This window comes from Salminus brasiliensis, chromosome 8, assembly GCF_030463535.1.
Source record: "Salminus brasiliensis chromosome 8, fSalBra1.hap2, whole genome shotgun sequence".
Classification (NCBI taxonomy): domain Eukaryota; kingdom Metazoa; phylum Chordata; class Actinopteri; order Characiformes; family Bryconidae; genus Salminus; species Salminus brasiliensis.
In genome coordinates this window covers 22,626,013-22,645,035 of record NC_132885.1, presented here as the reverse complement: position 1 = coordinate 22,645,035, position 19,023 = coordinate 22,626,013, and the positions used below count along the sequence as shown (strand labels likewise).

Below are 19,023 nucleotides of genomic sequence, written 5' to 3'. Positions count from 1 at the left end.
ATTTATTTGTCTATTTCAAGAGCCAGTAAGAACTGCCCCGCATCCTCGTACACAAGTAATCTACGCTTGTTTATCTTGGACATAAAGTTTAGAACATTTAATTAGTAAAGAACCTGTGTCAAACTTGTCAAAACATCTGGAGATTCCTTAAACCTTCAATTAGATCTTTACTCTCAAAATCTGTTCTTTCCAAAAGGATCTTTAAGGAGACAAAACAGTGGCATCACTCCAAAGAACCTTTCTTTTTTCAGGCTGTAGTGGGCCAAGTGTGGCATAACAGTAATAACTAATGCTAATGTCCCCATCCGTACAAGTTGTGAGGACCTTTAAGTTTACACCATTGGAAGAAGGACTGCATTAACCATGTGATCACACCTGTGAAGTCTCCAGGGCATTGGCCTGTGGTTCCTCCTTTGGCCTGAGAACAATGGAGCTGTCTGGGTGATGGAGTAAAAGCCCACTCAGCCAATCCCTCTTCTGCACCCCCTCCAGCAGACACTTCCAAATATGCCTCCTTCTCCCGGTGGACTCTTGTGGGCGTTAGTGTGTATTACTGTCTTCTCATAAAGTGATGCTTCTTGTGTTATGTTGCGAGCTAATAAACAGCCATCACTGTCATTCTCATGACTTTAGAGTACTTGTAGTGGTGAACCGAACCCTAGAGCTAATTGTCGCTACCTTTGGAATTGACATGGCCGAGCACAGAGCCTGAAGTGGTGCAATGGGTTCCTTTTGCAGTGCCCCTAATGAAAGATTCATGTAAAATATCCTGGTGCAGTAAAAGGAAAAATTGAATTAAGCTTATGAGAGTATGGAGAAATGGTGTTTGGGCTGAGATATAATCCCTCACGCTCTCCTGTACAAGTTCCCATCATTCTTAATGACACAGACATCCCAAAAGTCCACCTCCCCCATGCTGCATATGTTGGACTCACGCACTGACATGCCGCACATGGACTTGGCCGAAGCGTGAAAGAAGATGTTATGCATGCACATGTTCCTTCTCCCAAATGCCCTCATAGAGAGGTTCATTATTCTGGGCCCTACATCACGCTTGAAGAACGTCTCTCTCTCTCTCTCTCTCTCTCTCTCTCTCTCTCTCTCTCACTCCCAACTCGCCAAGGACAGGGAGCCTAACTCAGTGGTATAGGGGAAAAAACAGCCGCCCAAGAACCTGAAAGTATGTGGTCACTTTTTCCTGAAGGTCTCCAGGCTTTATAAGCACCCTCATATATTCTACAGATGCTGTGTTATAACTGTGTTATTCTGCTTACCCCTCAGTTGTTTTTTCCATTACTTTTGCACAAACACAGACGCTGATCATTTCTCCAGGACTTGGAGACTTGACTTGACAGAGACTACAAATGTCTACATCAGATCATTTCCACACACACAATCCTTATGGTGACTGCTCAGATGCATGCTTTTTTTTATAACATTCTGTTTTATTGTAGTAGTAATTACATAATTATTTGATTAATTACATCATAATGTAATCATAATTTATTCTATTTTATTTACATTCATTCGTTGCTCCTACTAGCACTAGCAATGCTCCCAACACTAGGACGATAAAGACCTGACTCATGTCTCCTCTGATACATGCAAAGCCAGCCATCACCTCTTTTAGAAGCACAGCCGACATGCGCGGAGGAAAGCGCTGGGTCCCCAGCAGATGCCTGTGCCGGCCAACATTGCTTTATTTTCCCATCCAAAGTGAGCACAGCCAGTTGTGCACTGTCAGAATCCGGATACTGATGGCAAAGTGACATGGCTTGGGATTTGATCCTCGATCCCCAGGCCTTTCTGGCAGCGCATTAGACCTTCTCACATTTTTCCATTTGGGAAAATGGAAATATTTGAAAACATTTGATTTCTCAAATTCTGAAATTCTGTCAGTTTTGAAATCTGAATAAGTTAGGACAACGTTTGCTGAAACTGAATTGATGAAACTGAGTTCATTGAGAAAACGCTCTGTAATCAGTTACTGCATCGTTTTAAGCTGGTTCATCTTTAAAGCTTTTACTTAAGTTTTAACTGCTACTGCAGATGACTGTTTTCAAAGAAAACTCTTGTTCTCGTTCTCACACATCAACAGTCCCACACTTTTACTTCTACTCACCGTAAGCATAAGTCAGCTTGTTTGCACTGTTGTCACTTATGGAATAATAAGCCTTAGGGTGTAATACAGCTGGGATTTTAAGAGGTTAAAAGGGTAAAACCACTTTTACCCTCTTGCTTAGAAAAGGATTATGTTTTTACCTTCAGGACACCAGGATGCCCCTATGCCTTCAAGAATCAGAGATCAAGCAAAGCATTGCTTTTAACCTTTCTAAGGATGACCCCTTCTCTTTTAGCAGACTGGGAGTGAAAAAACAGTCATGTGCATTTCAGAGTGAATCCTATGAGCAGAGTGAGAGTGATGGGTTCGGAATGCTGACTCATACGGGCCTCCTCCCTGAGCGGCCCCCTCATAGAGGCCTGCAGCCCTCCTTTCTGTACCCTGCTGTACCCTCAGGTCCTCTCAGGTACAGATAATGATCACAGGCCTTTTTCCTCCATGTTCTCTGCTCTCAGGTCATGCCTGAATCACTCAGGCACGTGACACCTTAAGAATTTTAATGTGAGCCAGGAGCAGGCCTGAGAAAATGGCCCCTCTCCAGCCATGGCACTGACAGATACCTACGCATTAGGACCCATGCCTGGCTGAGGAAATAATTAAGCACCCAATAGCTATAGCCATAATATTCACCAAGTTTGGTTATGATCTGCAGACAGTGTACCCTACACTGCTTACCCAAGGCTGAGCAGCCAGGGCCCTGAAGAACATTCCAGTCATTAATGAATGCATGTTGCTTTTTAACAAGGTCTCCTTAATTCAGTGCCCTTTTTTATGACGGGAAGAAGATTTCTGGCCCTTTCTGACGAATAAAAACTCGCAAGGAGCTTTAATCCACCTTTCACATGGTTGCACATTTCACATGATTGGTGAAGAGGTACAGAGGGTGCCACACTGTCTGTAAGGTTTCAATTATTTCAAAAAGGAGAAGCCCAGACTCTGAACGCATTCCTGTCTGAAGGGGCGGGGGGATATTCAGGAGGTATATGTTCCAGAATGGCTTTACTCACTTCCCGTTGCTAAGAATAAGAGCTGTTTCAGTGTAAGCCAGTGTAAAAAAGAGTTTACTAGTGTTGGCAAAAACAATATTGCTGTGTATCAAAACTGAAACATTGAAACAATCCCAGTATTCTAATAATTAAAAAAATCAACATAAAGTATTGTTATGTAAAAGCTATAATACAAAGCTTGTACATTTTAAAAACTTGAAAACTTTTTTTTTTTAACTTCATGTTCAGCCCTGTTTTGTGAGATCTTATGTAGGCTTATTTTGGCATAGCTGTCATCCAAAAAAAAAACGTTTTTCACTTTTTGGCGTAATTTTTAATTCTTTACACTGTGTCAAATGTTCATGATAAATGGACCAATAGCAATGCTCCAAAAATGACTTTACATTGACTTCCATAGAAAGTTAAGAAGTTCCATTATGTTTGCATGACTGCAGGGAAGGACATTTGGCACATTCAGGTACTTGTACTCCACTCAACATGAACCTGGCAATTACTAGAAACCCCCAAACCCATTCCCATGGTGTTGAAAATCTTATAGCAAATCGGAACTTCTCAAAATATTGTTAAATCAAAGTATTGCGGTTTTATGTTTTGCAACACTGTATCAATTCACAGTATCAGAAAACAGTATTGATGTTTTTTGATGTTTACATTTTGTAATTTTGTAATAATTTTGTGTTGTGTTGTGTTGTTTGACTGCATAAATAGTAAACTTTTCTTTGCATGTTGTGCATATGGTGCAGTGTTTTTAATACGATGACAGTTTTCCTAAAATTAGATTAAGAAAATCCCAATATATCGCCTTGTTCACAGTATCACAATATATTGCAGGATATTGATTCGTAACCCCTGTGTCATTATACATGTAGTATCGCAAGGTTCTTGCCAATACGCAACCCTAGTATCATGTCAAGTTGAAGTTCCAGTAGTGTGGCAACACTACAGTTACCTCTGACTTTCTGCCTTAGAAGATTCACCACAGACCGTATCAGTGTGGCCTGGAAATAGATCAGGAAACCAGAAGGTGTATTTATGTGAGTTTATTTCTCGTTGCTGTCAGGTTGGTTTTTGCGTTTGGGCAGAGTCTTCTCTTCCTTGAGTCTCTACCGTCCTTCACCCCTCAGTTCAAAGACAGCCTTGCTGCAGGTCTTTGTCAGAAGCCCACTTTCAGCCTGTCTCATGTTGAAGATGTAGGATTTCTCCAAGTTACTTTGATTATTTATTTATCCCATTTCTCTTGTATGATACTGCCAATATCTTGCACAAAACTGCCTTGCCGCCTCTGAAATTCATGTGATCGGCATTGTAGGCCCTGTTTCCTCCTTTGAAAATATTTCATCTGAAAGCCTGACACTTATTTGAAGTTTCTCTTTTTCTCTCTCTCTCTCTCTCTCTCTCTCTCTCTCTCTCTCCCTCTCCCTCACTCTCTCTCTCTCCCTCTTTCTTCTGTTCTTGAATCCACAGCTCCTCCTCTATTCCCGACTTTCCACACACCGATACCAATCGACATGCGCCACCATGAGGGTAGATACCATTATGAGCCACACCCTCTTCATGCAATGCATGGGTAAGTCTGTTAAATCTTTGGAAACTAGGTTCTAGATAGACTAGGTAAGGCATGGTAAATAAAGCCAAAATATGCAGTACTGCAGGCTTTTTCACTATTTCACTTTTTTGGGGGGGTTGCAAATAAGTTGGAAAACCAAAGAATTTGTTTAAAAAAATTGTGTATAAAATAAGATCATGTCAGAACAGGCAGACATCCACTCTCATCTCTAGGCTCACTATAATCTGTCTATAATCATCTGGTGATGCATGCAGTTGTTTACTGTTGAGGGAGTACCTATACCCTGCATAATAAGTGTTGTGACTTATCATGATAGCAAAACTTTCTACAACACTACGCTCTACAAACGGTTCATTGAGTGATGCAATCGAAGAACCACCTTTGGTTCCATAAAGAGCCATGTTTGTCATAGATATGTGAGTGTGAGGAACCTTTTACACACCTAAAGAATCATTCTATTCTATTTGCTTAGAATTGTTTTTTTTTTGTTTTGTTTTGTTTTTTTTTTGTTTTTTTAGAATTTTAGCCAATTACCCAACCCACTCGTTAGTTTTATCCCGCCATCACATGTAATGCTTCCAACACTGGGAGGGTGAGGACCGACACATGTAAATCAGCCTCCGCCTCTTTTCAAACTGCTGCAGATGCAACGCCACCGGCAACCAACACGCTCAGAGGACAGCGCAGGTTACCTAGCTCTGATGCTTCAGCTTGCAGACACCCGTGCTGGCCAGCATCATGGGGGAAGAGAAAGAGCCATCTACCGATCTGGCTGCTGATGGCAGGCAGCATGCATGTAAATGTTCTTTACCAATTTGAATGTATTCCCACATCTCTCTTACAGAAACGGCTCTTTATGGAAACAACAATGGGTCTTCTAAAAGATCATTTTGTAACACCCTTATTTTAAAGATAGTGCTTCAGAATTGGGAAAGCCTTTGTGAGCCAATAAGTATGTAAATCTAGGCTGCTGTTTTGTCTAAATAACATTCCATAGGCATAATATTACCTTTAGTGCTTCCTAAGTAGTTTGCAATACATTGTCATCACTTCATATACCCACTTTCAGCACCTCACACTGTGGCTTTCTGGCTTAATCCACAGCCAGCTCGGTTTGTAGTTGAAAAGCAGGTATCAAAGACATTGGCAATGAAGTCAAGGTTTAGTTATCAAGTTCAAGTCAAGTCAAGTCAAGAGGCTTTTATTGTCATTCCATCTGAGTACAAGTACACAGTGGAGCAAAATTACCTTCCTCCAGGACGATGATGCAACACAGAGCAGAAACAATACAGTACAGATACAGAGCAAACATGTAGTCAGAACATTATGTTAAATACCATAAATTCAACAGACATTAGACAAAGTAAACAGACAGGACAGTGCAACATCGACGCAGCCCACAGTACTGAATGTGTGTGGTGGGGATAAAGTGCGGCTTTCAGACTATACTCATTAATTCCCCTTAATACTGTATGATACTTACCTGCATAGATTTGTTAAATATTAGTATTAGCCAAGAGAAAGACACTGAAGCTGCCAAATGAAGTTTAGCTGAACCCCACAATGCCACCAGTACAACATGCAGATGTCAGTCCAGCACAGCAGTTTGTCGTCAGCCTGGGAGATCTCTCAGCTTCTTCCAAGAGCAGCACTGAAACCTGAAAGGAAAGCTTCTATATAGAGAAGCCCTGCAAAGGGCAGATTAAACACTGAGTGAAAACCGATGGAGGAAAGCCTGTTTAGTGCAAAACTGACAGAATGTTAACATTTCCACCCATCCTCTATCTCTCCCCCACTAGTATTTCATTGTGCTGGACAGCTTTGCGATCCTGGCATCCAACGGACATCTCCTTTCTATTTGTGGGGCTTTATATGAGGGAGATCTGTTGCACATGCTCACACACACATTCAGCACCAAACTCCACCTGATACAATGAAATACTGGTGTATGAGAGTGAGGTCAGAAATCTCACTCTTGCCAGAATCCTTGGAGAACTTGGAGCGAGGAACTGGATTCTAAAAGAATTACTGCTTAAAGTGCACGTACATGCTACAGTTACAGTGGCATGCAAAGGTTCGAGCACTCCTGGTCAAGGTAAATGAGTAGAAGATAAACTGATCTCATTTTGTAAAACCTTTGAAGCAGGATTAGTGTGCTGTTTTTGTTAAGTTGTCGTTAAAATAGAACTTGAGCAATAAGCAAAGGTATGCTTGGAGAAAAAAGGGTGCAAATTTTCATGTAAAGAACACCTGCCCAACTGTTAAGCACAGGGCTGGATTAATCATACTTTGACCTTGTGTTGTAGTCAGTGGCACAGGGCACATTTCACAGTTCAACAGAATTAATGACCCAAAAAATCTCTCAAAATTCACAATGATCCACATCAAAAGGCGCAAGCTGAGGGTTTTGCCCTGGCCCGCACTTCAACGTCATTGAAAGTCTAAGGATAGACTTTAAAAAAGCAGTGAATGCAAGACGACCTCAGAACCTCTCAGAACGAGAAGGCTTTTGCAAGGGCGAATGGGTGCACATTTTATACATTACATTAACCACATTACATGTATTGTCATTAAAAAATATTACTTGATGTTGTGGTGCTGTGAAACTAGGAAATATTCAGAAATGTAGACTGTATATTTGTTGGTAAGACCATTAAAGGGCTACAAGGCTCGGTTCAATTCTCCAGATGTTTTAAATATTCAGTTGTTGTACTTCACCCACTCTGCCCTACTTTATCTTTATGCTTTACCAAGAAAGGTGTAGCGGCAATCGATAGAATTGGGCAAACCCATTTACATCCTAAGATTTGATGGTGATACGTAGCATGCGCCCAGCAGCAGCAGAGCTATTTATCACACAGCGTAGAAGAGCTAAGAGAGGAGAAGAGTCCTGCTCTGGCTGCCTTGATTAATGTGACTTGGTCTTGACAGAGGCCCCCTAATTCATCAAGACCTTGATGTAGCTGTCTTTTGTTTCTACATTCACCTAATTACGATGTACGTTGCACAGCGAATTAAGCGCAGTGTCACTGGTCGGCGGGTTAGTGCTTTGTTATCCACTCGAGCTGGAGTGTCAGGGGTCTTGGCTTTGACTGCTGAACATGACTGCAGTGTACACTTATTGTCCATCATTGTTTGCATGTAACGTAATGAGAGTCTGGTCTTTTTGTCAAAGTCGCCGCCCAATGAGACCACAGAGGGCTTCAGCCCTGTATGAAGAACGAGCTGTGCTCACACAATATGCTCACACCGTGACTAAAGGCAGACAGCTTTCTGACATCCGTAGGACTCCTCATTAGAGGGCCTGTAATGTAGTACCTCCTCACCAACAGATTCAGTTTGTCCATGCTTTTTGGACTCTTATTTAAATGGGTTGTAACCTTGTGAAAGGAATGCTCTAGTTATTTTCTCCGGAGTAGAGATGAGCCGATCTACAAAACACAGCAAGTTAAAGATCAGACATTATTTTCAATATTTTAAGCAGGGTTACTGTGCTATTTTTGCTGTATTTCTGTGAACTGATGAAGTTAAAATCGACCTTTTGGGTCACAATAAGTAAAGTTGAAGAGAACACCTCTCCAACTGTTAAGCACAGGCAGTGGATAAGCGTGCGTTGAGCTTGTGTGGCAGCCAGTGGCCCAGGAAACATGTCACTGGGAAAAGGAAGAATTGATTTAGTTGAAAACCAGGAAATTCTGTCAGTTTAAATGTATATACTAGCTTGAGTATACAATAGATGCATGGAAAAAATGGTGGAATATTTTTTTATATTCCTAAAATCTAAATTAACCATTTTTGATATAAGATCATATCATATTAAATATTATATTGCGCCAAAAAAACAAGACAAAATGTTTGTTTTTCCATATTTTGTGACCGCTTTTAATTACCTACCCACTCTTTAGTTAATCTACCCTATCACATGTAATGCTTCAGATAATAGAATGGTGAGGGCTGACACATGCCTCCTCCGACATCCGAAGGAGGATTCGAACCAGTGATCCTCACCAGCTCCAGTGGTTATTGAAAAATGATACTTTTACCAACAATTTAATCTTCCCTTAACCCACACACCCATCTATGATTGAGCTAGCTCAGAGACCCTTTCCCTTGAAAATGCATTGAGTTACAGAAGTAAAATACAAACAGACTACCTATTTAACTTGACTTGAACAACAACAGTGCACTATTCAAAACTGTGTCTACTGTCCGTTTGGTTCATTTAAAGCTTTCCAAAGCATACAGGAATCTTCTGAGGGGGAAAAAGGTTGACTGACAATTCTACAGTTATACCACTACAGACACAGCAAAGGGAGGGAGCACTGTGTTAGTGTAGGCCTAACAAATTGTGAGTTATGCATGCCAATATGTAAACGTGGTAATTAGCATCCAAAATGTAGCTTTGCGTTCCCAGAACCTCAACAACAACAACAGCGAAGGAGAAAAACACATCATCCTTCCCTCCCACTCAGTGACTGCCTCTATTTGTGGAAAGCATTTTGACATTGTAGTATGGAGGTTTGTCCAAGCTTTCCTGTGGTGGAATTACAGGCCACAACAGCGCTGCAGTACCCTAACAGGAGGGCCTCAGCACACAACGCTGTGTGTTGCGTTGCTTCATCTGTTTTTACACCTAACTCATTTTTTGGCTGATAACTCTATTATATACCTGTTGTTGTTGACACATTTGGTTTTGCCTGTGGCTTTTCTTGTTGGTCTAGAGGCTAAGCTTTTTTCAGTGTTAATGGGGCATAGTAAAAGCATTGCTGATGTGCATGAGGAGAAGAAGGCATCCATCATGCTCTGTTGTAAATAAACCACAGGCGAGGCCATTATTTCTCCACTGACCCTGCTCTATGTCCACAGCAAACCACAGAAGTATAACTATATACTGCACATCGCAGTCAAAAGAGTAACTAATGCTTTAACTCTGGCACTAATCCTGTTGGTTTCCAGGTCACTCTGTTGTTGGTTTGGTTTGGCATGAAAAAGCGCTGCATATACAGCGAAGGGAACAGTGAGCAGGAATCAAATGTGGTAGAGCTTCTAGAAAGCCATGGTGGGAATTGACCAACCCTGGGGTGATTTATCTAACTTCTAAGGCCTGTCCAGAAGCACAGACGAGACCATGTCTGGCTGTAATTCATCTCCTCAGCCAGTAGGATAAATGCCAGAAAGCAGTTCAACCAGACAGCATACCTGTGCAGAACATAGCTTGGGGGCAAGAATTTCAGAACAATTAAGAGATTTGAAGTCTGCCAATCAGGAGAACCCCGCAAGTCAAAGTGTTCCCTAAGTTGAAACGACTGTCGGATTTCTGTACATCATATTTATTGTATAAGCTTTAACAGCTATGTCTTTGTGCATATAGATACACAAGATGGAGAAGTTGCTGAGGCCTTAAGCCAGTAAATATAGTATACGCCTGCCAGAACAATTGCCTACCATAATTGAGTGATACTCAAAGCGATGGTGTCAGTGCAGAAGAACTCTTCCCAAAGTACAGATTATGTGATTGTAAAACAAAACTGCCATTCAGCTGGGATGTACTCACAGGAACCACCCATGGCGTTATGATGAAAGCCTCCTAGGATCTTCAAGCGCCAGCTCTCAGAATGCTCCATGGTCCTGTCTGTCCCGTGACTAAGGTCTCTTTAAGCCGGTCAAGTAACATCTTGTCAGACAGAAGGTGGAGCAACATGATTTTAGTCATTTTGCCTGTCAGAAGGGCCTCCTATTACTTGTCCCCAATGGGGAAAGCTGTAAATAATGGCCTTTTATCCAGGGCTCAAACAGGCACTCAGTAGTTTTCCTGATTTATTTGTGTGTTAACATGTTATGGTGTCATTTCTGACTGTCTAGCAAGGGACAGAAAGAAAAATCTGATCCCAGACAGAGTTTGTTGCATTAAGTCATCCCTGGACTATTTTATATGTACACTGTCTGTCAAAGAAAATTACTCAAATGTTGTTTTATATATATATATATATATATATATATATATATATATATATATATATCATCCATATAGGTTGATTGTTCCAGATTAAAAATAAGACTTGTTTGGTCGTTTTTTCACCCGCCACTGTTAGCACTGTTGAGCAAACTACTCACAAACAGCTCTTTTAAAAAAACAGCGCTTATAAGAAGAAACTAGTACGCCAACATCAAGGGAGATATGGTAAGGATTTCTCATTTCACCTGCTTAAGGCCAGGTTTACTTGTAGATTAAGGTGCTGGTTAAGGTTAGGTGAAGAGTACTTGGTTACAGTAAAGTTGGGTTTGATGAGTTCTTCGCAGTTCTAGGTCGTGCTTCCTCTGTACTTAGTACTGTGGACGTTTTCACTAGAAGATCAGGCTCTTCACTGTTGTTCCCAGACCTCCTACAGCGGTTGGATTTTTCCTCTCCACATTTCCCAACACAGTCCCACAAGTTCTCGGTGGTGTTTAAATCTGCCGATTGTGTCGCCACATCACCAGAACGTCCTCAGCCCACTCCCTTCCCTTGGTAAGCGATGTGGTGTCTTGCATCATCTTGTTGGCATCTTGTTCTAAAGTCATTTTTGTGAATTTTGGCCAAAATGTAGTGATAGTTCCCTTTAAAGACACCTAAACACTTTTTATTTTTACTGCCAGTCTGTAAAAAATGTAATTACATTAATGTAACTTATTTTAAATTAAGAAAAAATACATTTGGAAAGTCGCTGATTAGCTTTTTAGATCAGATGACAATGAGAACTGTACTTTGGACTGACTGGACGCACACAGATACCATTCCTAAACTCACCTAAAAGACCCAAAACTGGCAGATTTGCCACCTGCACCACTACAGTTTCTTTGGAGAGGCGGTCAGGAAGACTGTGGTTCAGTAATCAAGACTGTGACCAAAAGCGGGCAAACGCCCAATTGCTAGCAGTGTGTGCAGAAGTGCCAGTTTGTAAAATCACAGCGTTATTGGAGCTGAACGTTAATTTTGAGAACACCCCCTCCCCCCGTTGAATGGAGGGGAGGGCTGGCTGTTTTGTGTATGGGGCGTCTGTTTTCTCTCAGCTCCCCCAGAACAGAGCCGTCTTTATGGCGATCCTTTCAAGGGGGCTGATGGCAGAAAGTTGGCTGCTGCACAAGCCTGGTAGTCTGCAGGCGTTTACTGGAAACTGAGCTGGGCTCAGGCTGTGTGCAGGTTGGCCTCCACACAGAGGAGGTATAAGTGAGCGACTGAGATGAAGCCAGCTTGTGCCAAGCATAATGCATCTGAGATGCACCTTTCAGATAGTCAAGCTGTAGGCCTGCTTGAGGAAAGCGCTTCAGATTTGCTCCTGCAATCGACATAAACTCATATGAAGTATTTAAACTTTTTACAGCCAAGTATGTTTGGACAGACCAGTAAGTTCTTCAGCCTAATGTGAAAGTTTTTCCCTCAGCATGAATTAAGGACACTCCCTCACTCCTTTGTTTTCTTCAGAAACAAGGAACTGGTGACTATTTCTATGGCCTGAAAGCTGCCATGTCTTAATCTGCAGAACATCAGTGTACTCACCCCCTACCCCCCCTCTCCCAGGCTGAGCACTGAACGCACCCTCACAGAGAGCTCTGTCTCTGATTCATTAATGTGATCACTTCCTTTCTGTGTGGAAAGTGATGGGGAACAAATGAAGTGTGAGCGCGCCGGCAGGCTAGCTTTGTTTAATTCTGCCTGACATCTCCACTCCGCTACAGCCCCCAATCAACGCCAGCACAAATACCACCATAGCCACCCTGTGACTTGCTCTACGTTTGCTAACAGAGAGTACAGTAAACACCTGTTTTATGTGTTAGCAGGTGTAAAAGCCTCTGTTACTGTAGTCGTTAAAACTGGCCTGACAGTTATGTTAACTGCCCACTGGTCCAGTTTTACAAATAACAGTGGGTCATACATTGACAGAAAGCATATAAACAAGTCTATAAGAGGTGACAGCATGGGTTGAAGTATGTGTATGATGATTTAGGCATGTAGTATGTGCAGTGCTAATTGGTGGGATTTATGTTTACGAGGTACGTTAGCCTTGTAGCTCCAGTGTAAGTAAGTAAAGAAGCACACGTCAGACACTCAGTATGTCTTTGCTGATTCAGAGTTATTTGGGGGGCATTAAAGGTTTGGGACCGGAAGGTCGTCAGCTTAATCACTATGTGGGGAAATTCGGGGTACATTTATGCTTTGCTGTAATGAGAAAAAATATAGTACCTTAAAAAATCTCTAATAATGAAATGCTTTCCAGACACAGATAGTTAAACATTCATTACTTTTTTGTTAAAGTTTGCACACTGCCACTGATGTTCAGGAATTTGTTTTTTCGGTCATTTGGAAAGCTGTGGCTACAGATGGTGTACTAGCAGAGGCTTTTCTTCTGTTGTTTAAACGAAAATGCAAAGATCTTGCCGCAGTCTGTATTTTGAGTGGGATTCTATACAGCTTCTGTGACATGATCCTCAAAATAACCAATCAGTGGTGGGCTCCGAGTGGCTCAGCCTTCTAAGGCGGTACCACTATGGCCCGGGGGCCAAGAGATCCCTAGTACAAGAGAGCATCAGGTGGGTAGATGATGCTCTCTCTCCTTGTTGCCCACGATACTGCAACAGCAGGTAGTGATTGGTGGTGGCTGGCTTTGCATGCATCGAAGGAACATGTTTTAAGTCCTTTATAAATAAATAAATAAAAAAATATAACAAAACCTTCTCCTAAATCCTAACTTTACAGAACACAGAAAATACCTTCCTGACTATTAATGCAGGCTGGTGTAATCCTAAAGCATTTCTGCATCATCTGTTCATCCATTCATCATCCCAGGGTCTTTGCTAATAAAGCGAAACTGCAACAAAATGGCCATAGGACAAACGCATTTCGTACCTGAATGTTTGTATAACATGCTACTCCTAACCTCCAGAGAGTGTATTACTTGTCTCTGCAAGTGTCCTCCCATCTCCATAAACACTCCTATGAATGAGTATAACTCGAATTAGCTAAGCAGAGCCACAGTCAGATCTGTACATGCATCTCATCAAAAGGCCTTTTTTTAGGAGGTCAGACAGAGGCAGTGATCTACCTTCAGGAGGTATTACAGTTACAGTCTATTTCCTGGCTGAGCTTTCATGGGTGGGCAGAAGGCCCAGCTACCTGCCAGGAGATGACACATTTATAACCCCACCTTGACCTGTGGGCTATCTCTCTGAACTCCCATTCTGGCATCTTGTTCTTTAAGTTGGTTCCGTCAAAGACGATAGTGAGTTAGACTGGACATTAAATAGTCTCGTCTCGTCTCCGGAGCTATCCCACCCAGACATCATCGCTTCCACGCTTATGTATTACACACTTAGTCTCAACTTGCTCACAGCCCAAGGCTTGAAGAAAGGAGGTAGCTGTGTTAGAGTATAATAGGTAGCGTGGGTGTTGAAAAAATGGCCTTTTTTTACAGTTAGGTCAGATTAATCTTAGAGAAGTGCCCAGATCTCGTTGCTTACATTCTTTGCTGATGAAAAGTCTTTTGTCATTGTACTTAAGATGTATATAATAGTAGTTGATTGAAAGGAAGCTTAACTGGGTGCTGCTTGTACTTAAGGTACTGAAGGTGCAAAGCCAAAGGACAGGGACAGAGGTCAGTGGGTTAATTGTGGCTCCGGTTGTATATCAAGCATATGCACAATTACTGACAAAGGCAGCTGCTTTCATACAAAGTAAAGGCCTGATCTATCCTGTTTCTTTCAGCAGGTCTTAATCTCCTCTTTTTTATTATTATTTGTTTGAGGAATTTATCTCATTTTCTTCCAATTTGGTATTGCCAACTAATCCCAATCGTTACTCCCCTTAGCACTAGCAATGCGCCTGACACTAGGATTGTAAGAACTTAACACGCCTTGTCTAATACATGTGAAGCCAGCACGACCACTGCAGCATTGTTGGGTAGAAGGCATGCTCGGAGAAAAGCATCGGGACCCTAGTTCCTCCAACCACAGCAACAAGAGTGATGAAAGGAGCACCATCTACCCACTTGGAGAGAGCATAGCCAGTTGTGCTCACTCTGACTCTGGCTGCTAATGGCAAAACGGCATGGCTCTGGCTTCGAACCCGAGCCCCACCGGACATAGTGGTAGCACATTAGACGTCTAAGCCACTCAGCCCTACAAACATTTAAAAAAGTATAAACATATGGCAGAACCTTGTATCTCCATTTTGCCACTTTGGACTCTTTGACATCATTTGAATCTGACAGTTGTTTTCTGTGCTGAGCAATAACATGAATGGCCCAGGTCATAATCCTCCAAATTACGATAATTTTGCACTCTTGTAATCAGTTGCAAATATGAATTTAATATACAATAGATGCATTTGTATGTACTGTACATAATGCTTCTAGCATCTCTTATTTAATGTGTACCTCTCTCTCTCTCTCTCTCTGTCTTTCTTTCTAGGCCTGTTGGTTTAGCTGGAAGTCCAGTCATCTCCGATATCTCTTTGATCCGGTTGTCTCCTCACGCTGCTGCCACGGGTGAATCTCCGTTCAGCCCGCCGCACCCCTACGTCAACCCCCACATGGAGCACTACCTGCGCTCAGTCCACAGCAGCCCTCCGCTGTCCGTCATCTCGGCTGCTCGAGGCCTCAGCCCAGCCGATGGTAAGGTTTTTTTTTTATTATTATTCCTTGAGGCTGCTTGATGGGGCACTGGTGGCCCAGTGGTTATGCAGGTTCCGTTAACCCTCTCTGCTGCAGTGGTGCCATAGCAGTCTTGGTTTTGGGCAAAATTCAACCTATCAATACAGAATGTAATTTGAATGTATTAAATTTATTACAATTATATAATTTATTATAATAATATAATGATTTATTAAAATGTAATCAATGATATAATTGCATGTTAATTACTGTATAGTTGCTGAAAAGAGGTGATTGACGTAATGAAACTGATGAATCACTTTTGGAACCCTAAAGGACCTGTTGAATGAATGGTTTAGTCAAGACATCGCTTTTGAATGGAAATGCTAAATTTATTTAACTTTATTTAAGTTCAGAATGAGAGCATATGCCAGTTACATGCATTTGGTTTATAAATGGTTAGCGATGTAGCTTTATGCTTGACTCTGTCACGCTGTGGTTTTGATACATTGGCCCCAAAGCGGCGGTGTTAATGGTGTTTGAGTTTACAGTACATGGCCGTGCATTAAGAGGCTGAAATGAAAGCAGCAGGCTGCGCTTTAGAAGGAAGAAGAGCTAATGGTTCCACTTCTTCACAAACTCAAAGACACTACAAAGACTGTCGCAGCACTCTGCCATGTGAAGGTTTACATAAGGGCTTATCTCCCCTGTTGTGGTCATTAATCCAATGTCAAATACGCTTTGAAACTTAAAACATTCTGGAGATCTGCTCTTAAATAGCATGTGGGAAAGAGCAGGAAACCATGGAAATAGGTAAAGAAAACAGCCCACAGAGAATTTCCCCAAATTTAACTCCCATGCTGACAGCTTAGTTCTCACCAGCAATCTTACAATAACAGGTTGGGACGAGCAGGCCCAATCAAAGATAAATCACCTTCTACAGTCTGTTGACAACAATGGCTCTGTACTTTTACAGTTAAAAAAGCAATGCGGAAAAGATTGTGTCACCGATTACAAAAGCACAGAAAATGGAGGGAATTAGGCATGAGTGAGCACAACTAACAAAGCAAAAGAGTCCCTCTCACCTTCATTCACACCAAAAAGAGTGCAAAAGAAAGGACTCCTTTAAGCACTATCAATTTGTCAAACTTGAATTGTTTAATATCGGCTTTTTTTCAGTTATTCAACACATTTCTATACTCAGGGCCAGTACAGAACAGTAGTCAGCTGTCAGCCTCTTTACAGAGTGTAATCTTTAAACCACACCTGGTAAAAATGGGTTATTTGGAGCGAAGAATGTTTAAATGGATGGTTCTTAAATGAAAAATGAATGCATTAATTCAGTAGATTAACCTAATCTTTGATGTAGAAGCAGTCACGTAGTATGTTACGTAGTTTATGGACGAAAACATTTGACATGTCATTTACAACCCTGTTTACAACCCTGTTATTTTGCCTCATAATAAAACGCACTGATTTTTTACAGAGGGCTTGTAAAAACAATAAAAAACTATACCTCTACTCTTATTCGCTTGTAATCGGCTCACATAAGCCACATATTATAGCTTTTTTTTTATATATAAAATTTATTTTAACACTGTAATTATTCCCGAATCTTACCGGATAGTGTGGCTGTCCTCTCGTTCTGTCCCCTCAGTACCGCACGTGTGGTTAGCTAGCTGAAGGGACTGTAGCTGGATTTGCTCAAGGTTGCTCCCAATCACTACCCAGTCCGTTCCAGTCTTGCCCGTAACAAAAATACTTTCTCTTCTGATGTGTGTTTAGCTCCAGTTTGGTACTCAGCTGAAGTAGCCCAGTTTGTTTTGAAGCGAGTGGATGACGGTGAGATGCAGAAGCAGCTAGAAGCAGTAGCCTTTGGGGATTTTGCTTTTTACGGATTTTACAGCTTTACCAGATTTCACTGGCTTAAGTCAATTTTGGAGTGTAAACATAACATGTCCAGACTGGCCTGTTTACTAGCCCTGTTTTGGTTATGCCGGATATGCTTTTGAAGGAGGACACAACAGTGTTTTAGGTTCACGGTTTGCCACTTCCATGTACCAAACTCTCATTATTCCATTATGCCATAGTAAATACAGTTTGGCATCAAAGGGCCCCATAGACAAAAAACATATTTGTTGATTTGTAACAGTGAAGAACACTTAAATGCAAAAACGCTTATTACACACTATGGTGGGGACTTCTGTACAAACTAATGGGGCTATTTTTTGGTAATAGAAGTTTGTAATAACACTTTCAGCCCACTGTCAGACCATAGGCTGTTTAAGGGGTTAAAGTGCCTTCACATAATATAAAGATTCAATGGCCATTTTTTTTCTGGAGAGCTCTAAAACCAAGATCTCTTTAGAAGCTTTACTTTTTAAGAGTGTATGCAAACAACAGTCAGCACACTCAAATCAATCATCCTTTTGTGTAAAAGTTCCTAATGTGTTGGTCAGACTGTGGGGAAGTCCCCAGTGTCAGTACTACTGGTCATCAAACCCCCTCCCTCCCTGCTTAGTGCCTGTTAGCTTCAGCCGGCCAGACTGGGGCGAACTCTTGAGCAGTCTCACACTGGACCTCTCCAGAGACAGCAGTCCACGATCTGGCGAGCGTGGAGAAAATAAACGGCCTTGTTCTGCCATGAATCCAGCATAAACACGCGTCTGTTCTCTTTTACCACGCAGCGCCCTAATTGTCCCTGATAGATCAGATGTGGCATGAATGGCCCAGCAGGCAAAAGGGAAGAGGAATGAGCCAGAGCTCTCTCCTCTTGAATGGCCAGCATGTTGGTTGAGGGAGAGGAAACTGGGGGAGGAGGCGCTAATGGTTATCCGAGCCAGGCAGAAAGCAAAACAATTCATCTCTTATGCAGATTGCCCCTGACACCTTTAGACTGCGGTTTACTAGGTGCAGGTGTTAACACCTTTTTACATCACTTAAAGGGAGTCCCCTTATTTGATCATGTGACCAGGGAGGTTATGAATTCTGCAGACATGGGATCATTCTTTTTTTTAGAAAACTTTGTATTTCTGACATACAAGCTTTCTTAAGTTAGCGTCTATCAGCAGTGCAACTTAAAGAACACTTCATTATTTTCATTTCTGAACCATTTGCATGGCTTCATCTAGGATTGAAAACATTCTAAATGTTTTCAGATAGCCTAACAAAATGTAAAAAGCTGGAAAATGTTAATTAATATATATTTTTTATTATTGTAACAGTGATGTTATGGTACAACTAAGGGTCAGTTAAATTTGTTCCTTTGCCCAGAACCACCTGCCTTCCAGTGTCCTCTCTCATCTTACTCTCATCTTGCCCTGCACAGTGACACATGAGCACCTAAAGGAGCGGGGTCTCTTTGGACTCCCCCCTCCCCCGCCTGGGACCAACCCAGCTGAGTATTATCACCTGATGGCCAGCCACCGCAGTCCCTATGGAGAGCTGCTGATGCAGACGGGGGCAGCAGCTGCGGCCGCCGCGGCAGCACATCTACCTGATTACATCAGCCCAGTGGACAGTGAGTAAATCTACCTACTTTTATGTTGGTTCCATTCAACCATTCACCTTGGGCTGATAGTTGATATTAAATGTCATGATAATTAAAATAGGTGCTGATTTTATGAAAATTGCAGTTCTTATTTTTATGTGCCATCTGATTTTGTTTATGTTTCACCTCAACTGAACTGTTCTCTTTGTATG

The 19,023-nt window shown here is 41.8% G+C and overlaps 1 protein-coding gene across 1 annotated transcript in view; it reads left to right on the top strand.

Moving 5' to 3' along the window:
• Positions 1–19,023, top strand: part of gli2a (GLI family zinc finger 2a) — an 80,416-nt gene that overhangs the window by 38,094 nt on the left and 23,299 nt on the right. The window contains exons 3-5 of the mRNA XM_072686140.1: positions 4,594–4,696; positions 15,140–15,342; positions 18,650–18,841. Of these exons, the coding sequence (XP_072542241.1) occupies positions 4,594–4,696; positions 15,140–15,342; positions 18,650–18,841 (498 nt within the window). The remainder of the gene's footprint in view (positions 1–4,593; positions 4,697–15,139; positions 15,343–18,649; positions 18,842–19,023) is intronic.